This window comes from Diadema antillarum, unplaced genomic scaffold, assembly GCF_040938485.1.
Source record: "Diadema antillarum isolate AM-2024a unplaced genomic scaffold, OU_Dant_1.0 scf00000018, whole genome shotgun sequence".
Lineage (NCBI taxonomy): Eukaryota > Metazoa > Echinodermata > Echinoidea > Diadematoida > Diadematidae > Diadema > Diadema antillarum.
The window spans coordinates 1,768,023-1,788,105 of record NW_027270907.1 but is presented as its reverse complement, the minus strand read 5'-3'; the positions used below and the strand labels follow the sequence as shown (position 1 = coordinate 1,788,105).

The 20,083-nt window shown below is 37.3% G+C and overlaps 1 protein-coding gene across 1 annotated transcript; it reads right to left on the bottom strand.

The window, feature by feature from the left end:
• Positions 1 to 4,908: 4,908 nt before the first annotated feature.
• LOC139727980 (amidase-like) lies at positions 4,909 to 19,842 on the bottom strand. Its single transcript, XM_071638954.1, has 12 exons — positions 19,726 to 19,842; positions 16,986 to 17,083; positions 15,251 to 15,387; positions 14,575 to 14,747; positions 11,951 to 12,090; positions 11,026 to 11,226; positions 10,444 to 10,518; positions 9,327 to 9,492; positions 8,666 to 8,725; positions 6,086 to 6,186; positions 5,633 to 5,819; positions 4,909 to 5,111 (listed from the first exon to the last, which is right to left on the bottom strand). Exons 1-12 carry the CDS (start codon positions 19,769 to 19,771, stop codon positions 4,909 to 4,911), a joined length of 1,587 nt encoding a protein of 528 aa, XP_071495055.1. The 5' UTR covers positions 19,772 to 19,842.
• Between the last annotated feature and the right edge of the window lie 241 nt (positions 19,843 to 20,083).

The following is a 20,083-nucleotide window of genomic DNA, read 5'->3' as shown; positions in this document are numbered from 1 at the left end:
CAATATGAGTTTGATTGTTAAATACAGAAGTCTATTGAGATTGACGTTTTAGGCTAACCAGCTTAGAACAAGAGCCATAACACCATACAAAAGATGTTCTTTATTGACTCATCATGACTGCTGGTGTTCAGTTTCCAACTTTTCAATTTAGATCTTATCCCCATATTTTAAAATTTTGCCCTTTCCTCAATGGCATAGTCATGAATTGTAAGGTATCCTTTTAAAGAGAATTAAATGATCATTCTGATGGTATCAAGCATGTGTTGATTAATAGTAAAATGAGAGAGAAATAATTTATGAAACTTACAGATATCCGATATTTTTTGAGGAATCCATATTCGTATCAACCGTTTTGAAAAAAAAAAATAATATCATTTCATAACTTCCCTGATTTTTATCTGATTTTGATCAAATTTGCACTCTTGTGCTTATAAAATTTTACTCTTTCTTTTTAGGCTACCTATTCAACTGGTAAGCTATGCAGACCTCGTCATCTATCAATGTGTCTTGTGAGCTTGTACAATGCAAATCAATGAGCTCACTTTTTATGAAGCACTACAAGGGAAATGACAGTTTTGAACCTTTTAAGTAAGTAGAAGTCTACATTGCATCAGCTAGGCGTTGATTGCAATAATACAGAAAATTACTCGGCATATGGTTTGCAAAGGTAACATTGAAACACCAGTATAGTGACTAAGTGTACTGTCAGAAGCTATAATGTAATCTGTGATAAAGTTTATTTCATGTGGATGTGGATGTGGATGAACAGAATAAGATTCTTTTGTAGTTCATACGGGTGTTGCACAGTGCAAGTCCAATTCACAGCATGCAAAATTGCATGAGCGTCCATGCCTCAGTTTGATGGTAAGGTACTGAAGGAAAATAATGGTCTGACAATGTGTCAGTTGTATTCAGTGAGATATGATCTCTTACTATGATGTCTTGACCAGTGAAATAACCTTTTTTCTTGGGCATGTTTTTGTCCATTTACCTGATAGTGGAGTTGTATAATGTTTCATTTAAGTCCTCTAAATGATGTAAAATATTGTTACAGCCATGTCATGTGTTTCCACATGAAGGCAAGACCACTCTTTGTAATATTTATGTCATACTTAATGATGTTTCCATTTTCCCACTGGAAAGAAAAAAAAAATGCTGACAAACCGTATTATGAGAGATACAGAAATACACATATCAGTCGTTTCCAAATGCATTGGGATACACAGTGTACAGTGATTTGTGTTATGTATCAGTGACAGTGTATGAAATGGAATATGGACTTGCATTATTTTGAAGAGGAAGTGATTGGAGGGAGTGCTATCATGGTGTGCGGTATGATGATTTGAGATGTCTTATTCTTCTACAGGGCCATAATGAAAAGCAGAAACAAAATACATGTACATGTACCTTTCTTGAGTAAAATCAACAGTGGATACATATTCAACAGAAGACACTCAACAGACACCTTCATTTGATTTACATGCAAAAGATGTTCTCCAGTGTTGAATTTGTCTTCTGCATTAAAGTACAATTTCACACCATTTTCAAGTTGATATAGACATGGTAAAAATCAGGTGCACCAAATGGTGGTAATTTCAGCATGATCTGACAGGATATTTATGGGGATTTAAAGTTTGTTTGTTTTTTTCTCATGTATTTGGTCACAACCACATCTCAAAAATAACTGAGGTAATAATGTCATGAACTCGCAACTTTCCTAGTGCTTCCTGTACAAAAATATGAACATCATAAAAATTTTGAGTAAGCCCCGGTATACACTACAAAAATTTACACTGATACAACAAGATTTTCTAAGGTACAACTCACTACATGAAGAGCGAGGTAATTTCGGAGGTAACCCATCAAAATGTCATTTCATTCCATAATAATGTATTTGCTTTGTCCATTACAAGATTTCATTTATGTGAAATTTCCTGTGGTACATGAACAACTTACTATACATAGCGAAGTAATTTCAGAAGTTTCATCAGTGCGATATGAACACATCAAAATGTCATTATTATTCAATATTCATTTTGATTGTCTGATACAAGATTTAATTTATGTTACATTTTCTATGGCACAACTTTCTACACAGAGCGAGGTAATTTGGAGGTTTCATCAGTGTGAGTAATTTACAGGTCGAACTCATGTATGTATCTCATACATGTATTTGTTTCATCTGTTACAGGATTGAACAAAAAACAATTTAAAAAAAAATGGGGAAGGGGGTACGCTCGACTTCCCAAAACACGCTTCGAGGATATGCAACCAGACACACATTTTGTAAATACGTTACACGTACACAAACCTGTGGCGCACATAGCACCTCATCAAATGTAACACCAAAGGTAGGACCTATACTGGCATATAAACTCTTCGGGTAAGACTGCACAGCGTGTTACAGTGTGTGTACCAATTTATGTAACTGGACTTGATTATCATGTTTCATTATTTGCAAATAAATCGCAGAATGCCAGCATTATGCACGCAATATCATCACTCTCTTGGAAAATGTAAAAGCTCATAAATTCATACGGATATTTTTTACAATTGTGTATTTACTTGCCGATCCATTACTGTTGTACTTGTTCTAAAAAGCAAATGTCATCATTATACACATAAACGTGACAAAGACCTGTTAATGATGTGCTTGTGGGGTCAGCCAGATCAAAGTAATGTTGAGTTTCGATATTGATTTCAATGTCGGCATAATCCTCAGTCTTGAGATTCCAAGTTATACCAATTTTGGCTGCCATATTCCCCCTCTGTGTTCCGTGTTCACATTTGTGATACCGTGTATGTATAAAGTAAGCACGTTATTCCTACGGATAGCGTCATCTGATTTTTGATACATGGTGCTATCTGTGAACTTCAGACAGATCAGTATCAAGTCCAATGTAGGCCATATATCTAGGTTCATCATGTTTTAGGAATGAGGACCTCTGAATACCAAAGTAGCGATGTAAACATTTTGGATATTTACCGAGTCTACATGGACTGAGGTCAATATCGTCCGTTCTAATTCAGAGGATGTCCTCGGTTTGAAAGGTCCAAAGCAGTATATCAGATGTACGCAGTGAGGTCCATTTCTATATCTGTATGAATAGTGGTGAATAGGTCTACTGGTAGTTTGCCAGTCGTTAACATTCTCATTTCTGCACAATTACGAACAAAGATGGCGCATGTTTTATAAGTAAATGTCACCATTGTATGCTTCTCATGACCGAATTTGATGTCAACTTAGTGTATTTTACGAGTGGTGTGCTCCTTACACAGCGAGGAGGAAGTTTACAATGATTGTACATTTAGATTATTGCAAAACTTGTAAATCCCTTTAATTCTTAATACTACCAGACCAAAACAGGCGATAACCGCTCTGTCGAAAGATATTATAAAACGCTCCCCAAATCCTTCATCGTCTTGAAATGGCAGACAATTAGGATGGCAGACGTCGACATGTGATAGGGCCTATGTCATAAAACGTCTTTAAGGTTCAAGGTTTGTCAGTGGTGGGCTGGAAACGTTACTCACACTCTGTATCAAAGGAAGTAAGCATTAAAGCTCCTACATAAAGATAATGGCTACTAGCCATAGAAAACAGGTTCATAAAAGTTTGCTCGAAAAGGATCTTGGGACATGTTTGTTAAATTATAGGTCAGCAGTTGCGATCTTACAAATTTAATTTGTAAAGGGAGACAAATTGAAGAAAACTCACACCTCAACCTTCTGCTCTCTGCTCAATAATCTCTTGCTTTCACGTTTACAACTTTTTACTGCAGTAGCAGTCATCTACCCACTTCTGAGACATCGACATAACTGCCTTGGTGGTTACGTAATTATCAGTGTTATCGAATGTGAAGAAGAGCGTGTTTGTTGTGTGAATAAAGACCGTACCATTATTCTTGTATTTGCAGACAGGGAATCAATGTCCTTTTATATGTATTGGAGGACGTACTGTGACATAATGTTCCTGGATACGGACTGAAGAGCGAGCCAGGAAATAAATACAGAAGTCCTAAGTAAACAGTTCAGAAGTAAACACGTCTGGACTATCTTAAAACGGCCAGTCGTGCTATCAACATGCACGGAGGTGGAAAAGACCTCCCTGCAACATGTAAGAAATCAGTACCTGACAGTCGATCTATAATAATCTCCAGTGATCTTCTTGCTCTGCTTTAGTGCGTTATAGTGTAATATCATTTTTTTTTAAAATTGGGGGTGGGAGCAGGAGAGAGAGACATGGGCCTATTCTGTTTGTTTGTTTGTTTGTTTGTTGTTGTGTGTGGGTGTTGTTTTGTTTTGTTTTTTGGAGGGGGGGGGGGGTGACGCCAAGACGTGTACAAAGTACTAGAATTAGGAAAGCCCGACAAATCTTAGATGGTGCAAATAATATATGACCATGATGGAAACAGTAATACATGTATGCTAAATATACTTTATGAAGCCACCACACACAAGAAAAGAAAGCGATACAAAGTCTGTACGAAAATAATATACATTTCAAACGGCTAAAAATTCAGGAATATATTGACTATAAGACATGCAATTAGTACAGATTGCTGTTTTCTGACACCAAGGCGTAATTCTGATCACCGACTGTCCCAAAACAATGACTATTAACATTAAATTTTCATACATCGAGGTATAATTATAATCACCGATTGTCTAAAAATAATGAATATAAACATAGAATGCCCGGATAGAATGCCAAATTTAGAGGAGGGCCTAATTTCAAGTCGATCAGTACAGAGCGCATATACGTCCTCATGGACACACCTGAGGCACTGATTTCTGAGGATCAAATTTTGTCTGCACCTTCAATACATATAAACTTCCTATGACTGATACAAAAATAACTGGAGAGGAAACGATATCGATTATTCCCTTCCTCATCAAGAGGTTCATTCACTTGGCGATAGCAGCTTCTCTCAATGTCTCGACAGCCTGAGCGGCTCTGAGGACGGTGGTCTCTTCGAAGTGCCTTCCTACCAGCATGAGTCCCACGGGTAAGCCGTCCAGGAATCCGGCGTTAACGCTGATGGCGGGGTGACCAGTTAAGTTGGCGGCCATGGTATTACTTGTCATCTCCATGCATTTTGTGAAGTAGCCTAGAGGCAAAATCACGGTTTACGTCATTCAAGTTGACACTCAATTCGGTTAACAAATAACATCTCAAGATTTTCGAGTGTTCAATCGTACAGACAATGGAAACGGTCGCTTGATTTTTGTTAACATTCTTTATTGTCTTGTGATTATGACGTGTGACAATCGTATAAGGTCAATGTTTTTTTGCAATTCTTCAAAATAATTTTATTAACGTCACATTTCTCGACTACTATATAGAGATGTCGTGTTTTAAGCCAAATGCTTAGTGAAAAACCATTTGTTGGCATCACTTCTTCAATTATTTTTTTTCCTTGTTTTTTTTTTTCCGATAGAGTCTTCATGTAGTCAAGATTCGGCGCAATATTGCACTATACTTAGCTCTTTACTATCCTGGTTAACCTGTGTAATTTAATATGACTGTATGAGTGAAAGCGAAAAGTATTGACTGAAGTGTTGTGACATGCAAGATGAAATGAAAAATTAAACAACTTAAGCTTCAAACAGCAATGGCCTCCAAATATACCTGACAACGAGTCGTCCTTATGAATGAGCTCAGATGCTGTAAACGGAATGGTGGGCATGGCTAAGACATCTACTTCCTCTAGCGCCCGATCATAGGCCTGGCGAAGGTTGAAGACGAGGTTACGGGCCCTGGCATACACTTGATTGCCGTAATACCTGTGTAGGTACTCCCCTTCCACAGAGAACATCTGAAAGACACGGACGGTAACAAAATGATGTTTGCACAAGAAATGAACTAAAATATGATTAGAAATTTGCACTTATCACCGATTTTCTTCAAGTATTTCGATGTCGAGGAATAATGGACAACGTTCACGTCACTTGTCGCTTGTGCTAATAAGTTTATATCTTTAAAAACAAACAGATCAGAAAACCACAACAGCAACATAGAATACTAGTAAGGTTAGATTAACTTCGATCACTGAGTTGTTTTCGTATTTCGCTTCTGTCTTACCTTCAATGCCTCTGATAGATCGTTGGGTCTGCTTGCAATCATTTTCTTGGATGCAATTCCGAAGCTCGTGGGATAATAGCCAATATGTCCCATACCAATTCCTTTCATTGCAGGACGAAATTCAAAATATACCACATCATTATGACTGAACTCACGAAATATCTACAAAGCAATGAAACAAAATAGAAGATAATTCGTAATCTTAATAATTCATGATAGCCTCAAAACATAGGTTGGGAATAGGATATGGTCATCTAAACTTCATTCTTGTTACAGTTTGCACATATCAACGCTAAGCCAACAGTTTCATTTCCGATCTTTATTGTTACTAATCCGTACGTATTGATAGAATTACTCTAAACCCATTAGTTTATTCCCCACATGTTTTTCTCTTGCATTCAATATGTAAGGACTTCATCCTATCGTAACTTCATAATTGAATTCTACTTTTGCTAGATTTGTTTTTCCCACTAAATTAGTATATAGTTATATAATATTGATAGGCCTTGAGGGAGATACCAGGAAATATTCTTTCAGTGCTGGCAATATTTATCTGGCATCTCCCTCAAGGCCAGTCAATATCATAATCATTACCTATCCCCTAGGAAAATTAGGAAAATATGTGAATACGGCTATACACTATGATATAAATTAAGCCACATTTGACTACCTGTAGATCATCACCACCATGTCGAACAATTGCAAAATTTTTCATCAATGTATAACATTCAACTCCAACTTCTAAGATACATATGTACCGGTAGTTGTAACAGGCGAACTTTAAACATCTGAACGTATTTACACTTTTTTTTTTGCTTGTTTCAATTTGGAGAGTTGTAATAACTGATGGTCACTGTGCAGTTATTGAGCACAAATGGAGTAGTCATTGTTTGGCCATTGAGGTCTAGTGCTGCTGGAACTGGTCGACCTTGTATGAGTTGATTTATTGACGTTTGTCCCGCGGATTTGTGAATGTCTCCTCTGTGTGATTGACCGGAATGTTTACACGTAAAGTGAATGGCGAGACCCGGATGTAGGGTGATACCACTAATATCGCCGACTGACCTCGACGACCGATCAAAATACCAACCCTAATTGCCCGGCAAAACTACCTCATATAGGTAATAATAGAATATAACATGACATGCTCTGTATTTCCAGAAGAGCTAGTGAAATTGAGGATGATGAACAAACAGCTGAGAGTAAAAACATTCAGTCTCTGATTGATATTTCTGAATCTCCAACTCTCGGTCTCACAATCAGAAAAGTATTTCGAAAATTCCCATATGACCGTCGTCACCTCTTCTGAGACATTAACGAGCTTTAGATTTGCTAAGCGAAAGTAAAGACGAAGGTTGCTTTGACAGTTCTTCTCTTTTCCTGCGTCGAGTTGCAAAGTATAGCTTTATAGATTTTGCCAAGATGCAGCCTAGCGCCCCCGGTTAGCGTTCGTCATAATGGCATCCATCAAGTATCTTCTCTGCGTCGTGAATTTGAGCGGACACTAAAACGGCTCAGAGCCGTTGTAAAAACTCAAGACGACGCGAAATCAATTTTGATTATCGATTTTCCGCTTAGTCAGAACATTTCTTTTTGTTTCCCTCTTAACGTCGGCGTCGCAAATCTTAAGCTCCCTAGTAAATGCGTTTCCTCATATACACACAGTCTTTGCTATCATTATTGTTGTGTTGGTGCTGGTGGTGATGATGAAGTGGCAGTCATTGTTCGGTTAATCATGATATTTTTCCTACCCCGTAACCACCCTAGTTAACCCCCTCCAGAATGTGGCAGGAAGAAAGATGCAATGCACCAAGTTATTGGTTGCGATCGGCGCACGGGTTGGTGCTTTCATATTCATTTAGACTGAAGAAATAGTTTGCACATATTTAGCGACACTACGCTTGAGCTGCTATCGTTTCACTGAGTTTGATCTAATGAACCATACAGGCTATATTGCTGACGTGACTTTAGGTTAAATATAAATAAATAAATATATATATATATATATATATATATATATATATATATATATATATATAATGTGAGAGATAGTTCCCTGGGTCCCGAACGTGCGCGGTGCCGCATTGTTGGTTGCATATAATTGAAAGAAATTGGACTGGGAGGCGGGACGTTGCTCTCGATCTTAGTCTCCCTTTTATTTGTCAAGCTTTCGGCCCGTCATTGGGCCTTCGTCAGGATTGGATATTTGTATTGAATTGAATGATTGATTTGTGTATATAAAGGAAATGACTTAGAAGATTGGTAATATGTGAAATTGCATTATATATTATATGTCACATCAGGTTATTCATATAATAATCGTTCTGTTGGTAGGTCCTGACGAAGGCCCAATGACGGGCCGAAAGCTTTACAAATAAAAGGGAGACTAAGATCGAGAGCAACGTCCCGCCTCAGTCCAATTTCTTTTTATTGTATATATATATATATATATATATATATATATATATGATTTGTTTCATAACGTCGACACTGCACCATTAACCCAACCCATCACCAGTTACCCTTCTTCTGTGAAATATTTGATATGTTACCCAGAATAGATATGAAACGATAACTTACCTCCGAAGCGAACCATGTTTTCATAGCAACCCTGCGCAGTTGCGCCCCAGATCAATGGAGCTGTGCCATAATAACAGAAACATTTATGGTAAAACTCTTAATAAACACACGTTTGTATACTGGTATACAATAAATGTGTGTGTGTGCGAGAGCGTATGCTTACTGGATTCATCAGTATCCATAAATCATTTCTATGGCTATTTCGGCCCAGAATTTCATTTCAGAGAAAAGCATCAAATAACAATAGCTTATTAAATGTGTATAGGCACAGGACTAACGTCACTTGGACGAAAATGTCATCGTTAAAGTCCCCAAACGCATATTGATAAGATGTTATAGTTGTCAATGAATATGAAACAGACAGGAGTAAAAAAAAAGAAGACAAAGAAAATCAAATTATTGTCAATGATAATAATGCAATACATTTACCAACAGTCCCAGAATAACTTGCAAAAATGGAAAGCACAAAATATGCCGCTTTATAAAGTCATGATGGGACTTCTTTCTGATTCAATAATTCTAACGTACATGTATTACCAACTTTCTGTCTAACACCGAATGCCCCACAATGCTGTTTTAGCCATAATGGCTGCTGACCTCAGAAGTACAATAAAAATCTACATGACGCATTGTCCGACCGTGAGAAATGAGATCAGCTTACACTGTACGTGAATCGGTATCGACACGTCTCTCACGATGCAACCCATGCCTGTCAGAGCTTCGATACTCTTCCTCACCAGAGAATCAACAGCTGGATTTGCTTTCGGCGATGCAAAACCCTCTTTCAGAATCCCGATCTTCATGCCCTGGGCGCTGCCAATTAGCAGCTGAGAGATTAATAGAGGGAAACATGGTGTACTGATTTGAAAAAAAAGACATTCTTAACTTGGCGAAAGGGCACCATTTTAGTGTCTCTATATAAAAACAGCTTTATACATCTAGATTAACATTATACGGTGATTTCTAACATTGTGATCACACCATAGTTTGAGAGGTACAGGTCTTGTGGAATTCATCACAAAGATCATGCATTCTGCCTTATAGGATTACACGGTACTCAACCAACAGCATATCTCTCTATAGTATAGATGAGCATATCTCTCTTGCATAGATATCAACTAATATCACAAAGGATAATATATAGGTTGTTTCGATATGTTTATCCCGAATTGAGATAAAAATGGAAAGGAGACACAAAATATTCATGAAAGCCACAACTTCACCTGAAATCACATATTACCGTCGCCATATTTTTGTCTTGTGAAGACTGGATTTTGTTTTGTTTTTGCTTTCGTTTTTGTTTTGTTTTTTGCTTGTCAGCTGAAGAAACCAAGAATTGGAATGAGAAAGATGCGCATCATTCTTTTTTTTTTTTTTTTTTTTTGCTTGTTAGCTCATGAAACCCGAAAGTGCTCCCCCCCCCCCCCCCCCAACACACACACTTTTGAAAACGTGGCGCCGGCCATGCTGTGGATTGAGTGAATGCAGAAATACTTGTAAAAGTCATCTGTGAATTTTGAGAAAGATCGGGCAATCCTATAAAACTCATCGGACATCATTGGAGAAGATGAGAACAAAAATTCGTGATGTTACACTGTGTACGAAAACAGAGAAAATATGAAGAGAATTTGAAATATTTTCACTTTTCCATAAATAGCATAGGAACCCTACATTTTTTCCACTTGTTCAAAAAATATGTTGAGGGTAATAGATTTGGGTCTCACTTCCTTCATCAATTTGGAAAACTCAAAAAGAAAAATGAAATTCCCCTTTCTCACCTCCTGTGTATATTCAGGAACTTTGATATGTGGGTGCTGTCGTGGGTCCATCCCGTTGTCGTAGCCAGCTAGAACCTTTGCAAGGCAACAAAAGTTTGATCAACGAAAAAAAAAGTGAAAGAAAGACAGGTACATAATCATTTATCCAGATTCCATGTTCTTCTGGCCAACACGAAAAAGCCTATTGTGTACCTCTGGCGTAAAGACCATATTTCTTGCAACCACGTACGACAGCATTTCCTTGTTAAGGTAGTAAAATCGGATGTCTCAGTTTACAATACGCGAGTTCACGAACATTTTCCCTTCAATTTATATCATCTTTTGCGTTCATCTGAATAAACGCAACTAAAAATAACTTTACTGAGTGATAGTTGTGACTGACTGACACAGAATAGAAAACCACTGTGGCAGGAAAATTTGCAGTCCATTACAAAGAAAAGAAAATACACGATGTATACGTGCTTGTCGACACTATTGTGTATACTGCTCCCAAAACTAGCCGTCTATATATTGGACGACAAATAGAAACAAACCAAAAGAAAAGCACCCCGAGAAGAATTAACAAGAAGAGGAAAAGTTTACCTCCATAAAGAGAGCACAGTCATGAACAGTCCTAGTCATGGGCCCGAGGTGGTCCACTGCCATCTCAATCCCCATCGCGCCAGTGTAAGGCACGAGACCATACGTCGGCTTCAGCCCTACGATGCCGGTCCAGCTGGCTGGTAGACGGACCGACCCACCCTGATCACCTCCGATAGCCATGTCCGCTTCGCCAACACTCACCTGTTGTTGGTCGAAGTCAAAGTCACACGACGAGTTGACAGTGATTAATGTCTGGTATGTGAGAATGCTACAGAGGGGAACTTACTTCAGGTTTTTTTGAAAGAAATCCATCAACAATCTAAAAAAGAATCAATAGCTAATGGTAAATCAACATCTTGAAGGTTGTTTCTCTTCCAATCTTTGTGTAAACGTTAAATTTAACAATGAATGAAAGTTTAAATCTAACACTCAAATTGTTACCATTTGCAAAATTGTTGTTCAATGTTTTGGTGCTAAACTGAACATTTTGAGTATTAGATTTAACATTTAACGAAAGGCATGGAGGAGTAATAACATTTTAAATGTTGCCGTACCGTTTCCTTTTTTTTTTCAGAGTGAACCAAAATAATTGACAAACCTGACAGCAAGATGACTCCGTAAAACTGTCCAGAGACATCAAAAAACCAAAGCAAAACGAAAACACGAGCAGGCTGCAAACGCCATAAAAGATACTATATTACTTGAACATCAAGGATACAGAGATCCTTTAGTAATGCACTTCCTGGACTCAAAGTGAACGTCAACACAGTCATGTTCATTCAACTTACAGAAAATGTCCATCATCAGCCCTCTCCCTTTAAACAGGCAAACACAAGAGATATTTCACTTCGACAAACGCCTACAACGGTGCATTTCCCATGGGCACATCATGACTTGTGTTCTGTGGCTCATTCCATCAACTTACCACCACAGCACTACCAGAACTTGATCCTCCGGTACTACGACCGGTATCATGAGGGTTCTTGACAGGACCTTTAGCCGCGGTGGAACTTCCTCCGGAGAAACACAAGTTCTCACATACTGTCTTTCCAACGATAGTACCACCTATAGATTAAAATGGAATTTCGTTCAAGTGACTCACATACTGTCTTTCCAACGATAGTACCACCTATAGATAAAAATGAAATTTCGTCCAAGTGACACCAACGACCTACTGCACTGACATTTTCATATTTATCTTTTGCAGAACATTCAACTAACTCATCTAATTTTTTCTCTTTCCTTTACCAATGATAGACAAAGTTACACTTTTTATTTACATGGGGAGTTTCTCCCTTACATGCGAAGTTTCTTGTCGGTCTAGGTTTTGATTTTTCTTGAGAGACGGTCCTAATAGGCCTATGATATGAATACAAACGTGCGTTGCCAAGTAATCGATACAGAAGTTCTTTTGAACAAAATAGCTCAAATACAAACTCACGTAGGCCTCAAGAATCCAACGCTCTAAATTCGTTCGATTAAAAAGTAATCTAATAAGACCACGGGGAGGGACAAATCCACATGAGATAATAATTTTTAGTCTAATTGATTTAGAAATTAGATCCATTAGATTTGAAATTAATAATATTTTTTTTATTGGATTTGTCCCTCCTCATGGTCTATTAGATTACTTTTTAAGCTAACGAATTTAGAGTGAACAAGAAGCTTAATGAAGTAATTTATAAACAAAGTTGAAGACACACAAGATTGCAGTGGCTGAAATTCAGCGTATTTCTAGATGCTTTCACTTTTGCCCTTGATGTTTATATGCAAAAGGTTAACATGATTATAATGTTGTTACGCATATAACTGATCATCAGATAGAAATTTCTGTATTATTTTTTACTTTTCTCAATAGTTGAGCAAATTAGTCTTATTATACATGACTTTGTCTTGTCTTGGGCTTGACTTCTCTGGACTTATCAGGAATTAATTTTCCCTTTATCAGTCAACTATTCAGCATATTTGCTGAATGTTGGCCTCGAAAAGTTCATTTTTTCCCCTCCAGTTTGGGTCCGTATTGGAAGGTATACCTGCCTTGCTTTATTGTCTGTGTAGCAATTAGTAGGTCTATACAAACCTATATTGGGGGTTCTTCCGTCGTTATTAACGAATCACGAATCACTATCCAAATCACTGTAATTTTCTTTGTCTGCTCTCATTCTTGTCCTCACCGTCCAGTCAACTGGTGTCCTTGAAAAGGTCCCCCCCCCCCCCTCATCCTCTCGCTCTGTGTTTATTTTGTGAACGATAGTACAGTGAACCCGCTTCGAACTGCCGTGGCATTGTTAGCATATCCTCTCTTTTTTTTTTTCCTGATGGCACTTCCTCTGACTTTAAATCAGTACTTCAAAATCAATGATAATACTTTTTCAGTCCAATCAATGACTTATCATTAAAGGTATTGTTTGTCATTGGGAGCAGTGATCTAAAAAAAATCTTCAATTTATCACATTTGATGCAAATCTGTTGGTCAGTTGTATCACAAAACATCCTATACCACATTACGATTTTGCTGAGAAGCCTAAAATATATGGAGATATTTCTATTTTCCTCATTAAACCATAACCGCAGATTACAACGATTGGTCGTATCACTAACTCACATTTTAGAACCATTTTGAAGCACTGTAGCTGGGTTTTTGTTTCATCTGTAAATGGTAAATAATGCCTTTAACTTCTATAAATGCCGAGGAAACATTTCGACAGGGCAAATACCCTGATCACACGTAAAACATGCCTATTACGAATCTTAACTATATAGGATTCACGTTTTGACGGCATCAAACAGACTCAGTTCTACAGCTATCGAGATGATTACAAGCTCCAGTTGTAAGTTGTACTCTCTGTTTCCCTATAGGAACTACTGACCATCAAAATCACCATTGCATCTAAATAGCATCAGTAAGTATTTTCAGCCTCATAATGTTTGAGACTTTGCTATAAAATCGAATGATAATTTCATCCTTAAGATCATCAGACACAACCGAAAGGTCCGCTTCATAATTGGCAATTATTATTACAATTATCGTTATTAATACAATACTGCTGATCATCGTTATCAAAACAAGGGATCTCACAAAAAACACAATATATGTCTTTCATGTTGGGTCAAATAAATTCCATTTATAGCCTTTATGTAGATTGCTTTCGGGGCACTTTCATTTACAATAAATTGAATTTCATTTACAGCTCACACAATTGACGAATTGAAATGATAAAATGGAGAATTTAAAGGGGATGGCTAGTAACTGATCAGTGGGAATCAGTGGGAATGCCGTGGGAATTCCCGTACAGTGACGGGGCGATCGTTGAGGGGCCGTTAACGATCGCCCCATCACTGTACAGGCATGCTAACCTGGAAACATTAAACTGCACATTAATTGAATATGAGACTATTCTGAAACAAATAATATTTTCACACAACAGTCAATAGATATATAATGTACTCTTAAATAAATCTCACAAGGATTAGAACAATCATTCCCCAGCATTCCCACTGATTCCCACTGATCAGTTACTGGCCATCCCCTTTAACAATCGAACGTACCTGCATCCAAAACTCTTGTGACTACTGTTGCGTCAAAATCGGGCGTGTAACCCTCGAGAGCATGACAGCCGTTCATCATTGGGACACCCGCTACAGCTACGTTGTCCTTGACCGCAACTCTCTTACCGGACAGTTTTCCGTTGTCTGCGCCTTTGATATCACATCGCCAATACCTGCATGGTTCAGCACGTGATAAAACAAGCTTGTCTGTAGACGATATAGATAATATATATCGGATACTTTGTTGCATGAGGATGACGCGTTTGTATTCTTCACACGATGAAGCTTTTAGTATTCATTTCTATTACTTCAAATACGTTATTATATCATAAACTGAAACGATCATTAGATCATTAGTTGGTCTGGGGAGATTAGACAAAGTAATAAACGTAATCATGTACGACAGTGACATAGGGTGAAAGTGTCAAACGACTTTCTATTTAGGTGTACTTTTATAAGAAAGAGAAAAACGTACCAATGCAACACAAATTAAATTTGACTGGTAATGACACAATTCTCAGTCGGATTTTAGGAAATAAAAATAATATGGTGATAAATATAGTTGCCCTAATTTTTCATGATATTTAACATCACATCCCCTTATACCTCTCATCTAAAAAGGTGAGATTAAGTCAATCAGTAATTATTCAAATTATCAAATAAGAAATGTGATGACCATGCGTTAAGTGGGTTGTCCTTCTGTTCAGGCCTATAGCCAGGGAGACGTGGGTACTTCGTCGGCAACCTCGGCTCCACGAGGCACTCGATGGCGTTTATGGCATCAACGTGCTCTGTTATGGTCTTCTTGAAAGTCTGTCATATCAGAAAAACCAAATCATGTGTTCCATCTTAGAAGTACTAAACATTTCGTACATGGAATTTCGATAGAAAAAGCACACAGTGGTCAATAATCGTTTTCTTTTAATGCACTTCGGTCTTGAGCATCACCTTCTTTACACTTAGTGCTGTATAACTTGTATGAGAACATTACTACAATGTACTTCTAATGTCATAATCCCCTCCAAGCATCTGCTTACGATGATAGATGGTCTACAGTATACAATTTGTCTTTTGAACTGCATGCAATTAAGTAGGCCTACATACGATTAAGTTTGCATATATATATATGTCTATATATATACATATATATATATCAGGTTTCATTTAAAACAGCAGCAGTTGTAGTTTAATATTCACTGTATTGTATGTCATGTTGTATCATATCAATATATCATAAAGTTTCCTATTCTTTTAAGCGAGAGTATTATTGATATTATTTGTTTTATGTCAATGTTTGTATATTTTTGATGTGCTGTTGTAGATATATTTTTTCTTATTTTTAATCATTATATGCTGAATTTACTGAATCTATGTTTTTGTTCTGTTATATTGCATACATGCGCGAACTTGCAGAATAACAGCCGATGGCTGGGCAATTGGTAAGTTCCCTGTTATTACCGTGTTGAAATAAAATTAAAATGAAATATATGCATAAAATAATACCCACTCGTTTTCAATTTGTATCATCATGGAATAATGTCGAATATTTTAGTTACTCATTTACCCGTTACAACTGTATATTTGTGTATGTGTGCGTGTGTGTGTGTGTGTGTGTGTGTGTGCGTGCGTGTGGGTGTGTGGCTGTTATGTGAGCAAACCGTAATATAAGGACACACACATTGGAGCGTAAAGATACTGAGCTATTAATAGCTGATGTGAACTTGTTGGTGAGGCTGCTGGTAGAAAGGCTATGGTAGTTGGGTATATATACCTTTCATTTAGGCGAGCTCGCCTTTTACCTTGTTGGTATACCTATACCACAGAAAGTTGGATGTCGAAGGTTTGTGTTACTCTCAAAAGACTTAGACTTACCAATACAACTAACGACCTTCATGTTATTGGGGACACACTCCAGTATTCAACTTGATATTGGAGAGGCTATTGGAGAGGCTGTAGGTCTCGATAATAGTAATATAATACTATGTATAGGATTATTGCTTATCCCAATTATTTCAATGATCATCCATATCAGTGTGTTGTAAGTAATGAAAAATAAATATCCCGACGGAATCCCATTTTCTTTGCTCAATTTCCCACTATTAAAAAATATATGAACTTTAGATATTTGCAATCCAGTCTCATATAAAACCAGAATAATCAACACTTGAGCCAAATGGACTCTGTTTCATAAAAGCTGTTCGTAAAGTTACGAACAACTTACGAGCGACTGGTGATCAGTTCTTGTGCTGAATTATTGAAATTATGATAGGTAGGGCACATCGGAACTGATCACAGTCGCTCGTAAGTTGTTCGTAACTTTACGAACAGCTTTATGAAACAGGGCCCTGCTTATGGACAGTTTTAAAAATATCATTTTAGACAGTTAGAGGGCGACAATCTTCGTTTCTTACCTGAAGACTTTCTTCTTCCAAGTCGAAGCCGAGATCATTGGCTATTTCCTTGATCTGCTTATGAGTAGGAGGCCTCACAGATGGACAGACGAAGACTTCTATTTTGTGAAAACAATGAAAAAGATAAAAATACAAAGAAAACAATGACACGTGACAATAATGTATATATATATATATATATATATATGTATATATATTTTTTTTTTCAAATTAAAATGTTTTTATTTCTATATAAAGTAATACAAAGCAATATACATAACGCTTACATGAGTATAGGGAACATTGAATCACAATATGAAAAATTCAACAAAACATGAATACAATATAGGTTTTCCCATCCATTTTCGCACTCTTGTCGTTCAATTTCAAAGATTTATTATTCAATTTCATCCCGAGAAGCACGTGGAACGCAAATCCTAACTTCAGTTTCGTCAATTGTCATTGTAATTCGTTTATTGTCAAACATTTTCGAAGACATTCGTCAATTGTCTTTCAAATTCATCCCTCCCGCTGCCGGATCGCAGAATGTGAAGATCAAATTCGTTTTTGTTCACACAATTTCATGAATTCACAAAATTTCATCAAATTAGTCACATGTTGTCGATTCTTCATTTTGATGGTGAACCAACTTTAAGCCGATATATTTTTACTTTCTCTCGTAAATTGTATCGTTACACATTATTCCCTAACCATTTGCTAAGACAATACACACGAAAAACATGACTGCTAACCAAAATTGATTGAAGGATAAACGACAGTCAAAAGTCATAACCCAGGACAGTATGTCAGTGTCACCTTTTGAACTTTAACTCGTAATGTTCAGGTTTTAGCATCATAATGCATGGTTTACATTTTGTACCCTGGAAAGCAACAAACATAATTATGTTATCCATTCTTTGGCATTAAACAGGTTACAGTTCTACACTTAAATTTTGTCTTTAATCATGTTTGCCTGGAAATCGTTTGTCAGTGTTTTCGTTTGCGAGACGGTACGTCTGTTTGTATCAGTGTGTACTCGGGTTGCCTGTGTGTGTGTGTCTGTATCTGTGGTTATGTGTGTGTTTGTGTGTGTGTGTGTGTGTGTGTGTGTGTGTGTGTGTGTGTGTGTGTGTGTGTGTGTGTGTGTGTGTGTGTGTGTAGGTAGCCTGGTAGGTGGGGGGGGGGACACTTGTGTTTATGTCAACTCCTGAATGTAAAATGTGAACGGTTACAGACAAAAATACATGGATGACTGGAAAATCACACCGGATAGAGATATGAGACGAATATGAATGAAAATTTGACGAAAATGATTGACAAAAGACGAAATCGATCCTGCTGTTTTGAGTGCTGCGAGTGAGACTGACGAATTTGAACTGTAAATGACGAAAATGTATACCTAATGACTAAATTGAATGGACTTCATTTGAAAATGAACGACCAAAGACGAATTTGAAAGTAAGATTGACCTATTCCCGACATCCTGCGACGAAATTGAAGTAAAAATTTGTGAAATTGAATGAAAAAAGTTTTAAAATGAATGGGAAAACCTATAATAATAATAATAATAATAATAATAATAATAATAATAATAATAATAATAATGATAATAATATCAACTTTGGTTTTTAGATAAATAAACAAGTAAGCAATACGATCCCATTTTGTAACTCTATATGGAACAGAGCAATTCAGTAGAGAAGCATAGCTCGTAAATTTTGTGAATTAGTACTCTAGGAGATGAGGGCATCTCATTTAAAGAAAGTCGCAGGGGAGTGGAAACTGCATTTGTGGTTATGGAGACAGAGGACAGTTATGTGAAGTTTTTGACTGGAAAAAAATAAGGAAATAAAAAAAAATGTTGGATAGCAAAAGATCATTATTTTAGCCCTTCTCCTCCACTGAAACTCACAATATGATATGCAAATCTTAGTAGTAAGCTCACATATGTCTCACTAACATAAAGCAACGGATTCTTATGACATCATGGACCGCTGCCATATTAAACCACAACGACGCATCTCTACATTCTCCATCTCCGATCCAGACACACATATACACCCACACAGTCGTGATGCAGGTATGTATATAGGCCGGAGGAACGTGCATTGGCATACTAGTACTGTAATACAAAAACCATTTACTGTTCGTATATGACGCTTGCGAATTATTTCTACATGTTGGAGGCTTCTACATAAGTAAGCGATGTCCAATTTCTGATACATTTATGGGTGACTCGGATTTTCTACCTGAGTGGTTAATGTATTTCTACATTAGTCATGTGTTTGGCGTGCAGGCGTTTGTCCTCGATCTTTGCATGGATATTTCCTCTACGCCCAGCGATATCTACGCATGTCTGCACCCAACCAAAACAAGTCGACTTATTTTCTTACAACGTATTAATTAACGTAGTGTCATATCAGAATCTGTCATAAAATTGTTATAAGGCACAGTGCACGACAAGATGAGAAGTACCGAGGCAGCCGTTCAGGATTGTTGGATTTATTAGAAGGTCCAATAACATACAAATGCATTTGCTGTTCGGAAGGCAAGTGGGCGACTCTCTTATTGTGCGCACCATTCACGTGCTGGCATGAATGGGAGATTCTAATGTGAATACACACCGCGATGGGCAACACGTACTGACAACGTTCGCGCAGAAGCCGCTCTCACTATCGACTTTTTGAAGAGTACATTGTGACATAAACATATTATACACACGTGATGAATGTAAAAATGCACATGAGTACACAAACACTACCTTTCTCAGAGCTTTTAGCACCAGCGGAGTCAGATTTATTGGCCATTTCTGCAAAATATTCAATGCACCTAAACCATGACCAACGTGTGGACGTCTAGGCATTTACCTTGCTCAACAAGGGCCTTAGCCTGTTTGTATTTGCTCGCGTCTAGCGCATTATGCACATTTGGAATAATAAAGGTCAATGTGTCAAGGATCAGTATGCGTCACTGGATATTGCGAGGGGCTTCTTCTTTGCATGACTGACTGATATATTATGATGTATTATTACTCATATATACTCTCTAAAAAAAATCGAGTGAAAATTTTCACTCTAAAAAGAGTGAATAAAAAAAAGAGTGAATTTCGAGTGAAATTG

What these genes read in the sequence shown, in the direction of transcription:
- LOC139727980 (XM_071638954.1), bottom strand. Translation starts at nt 19,771, where the DNA reads ATGGCCAATAAATCTGACTCCGCTGGTGCTAAAAGCTCTGAGAAAG. An exon ending in TGGAAGAAGAAAGTCTTCAG is followed by an intron (nt 15,388 to 16,985) that starts GTAAGAAACGAA and finishes CTGATATGACAG; the next exon opens with ACTTTCAAGAAGACCATAAC. An exon ending in CACAAGAGTTTTGGATGCAG is followed by an intron (nt 12,091 to 14,574) that starts GTACGTTCGATT and finishes TTTAATCTATAG; the next exon opens with GTGGTACTATCGTTGGAAAG.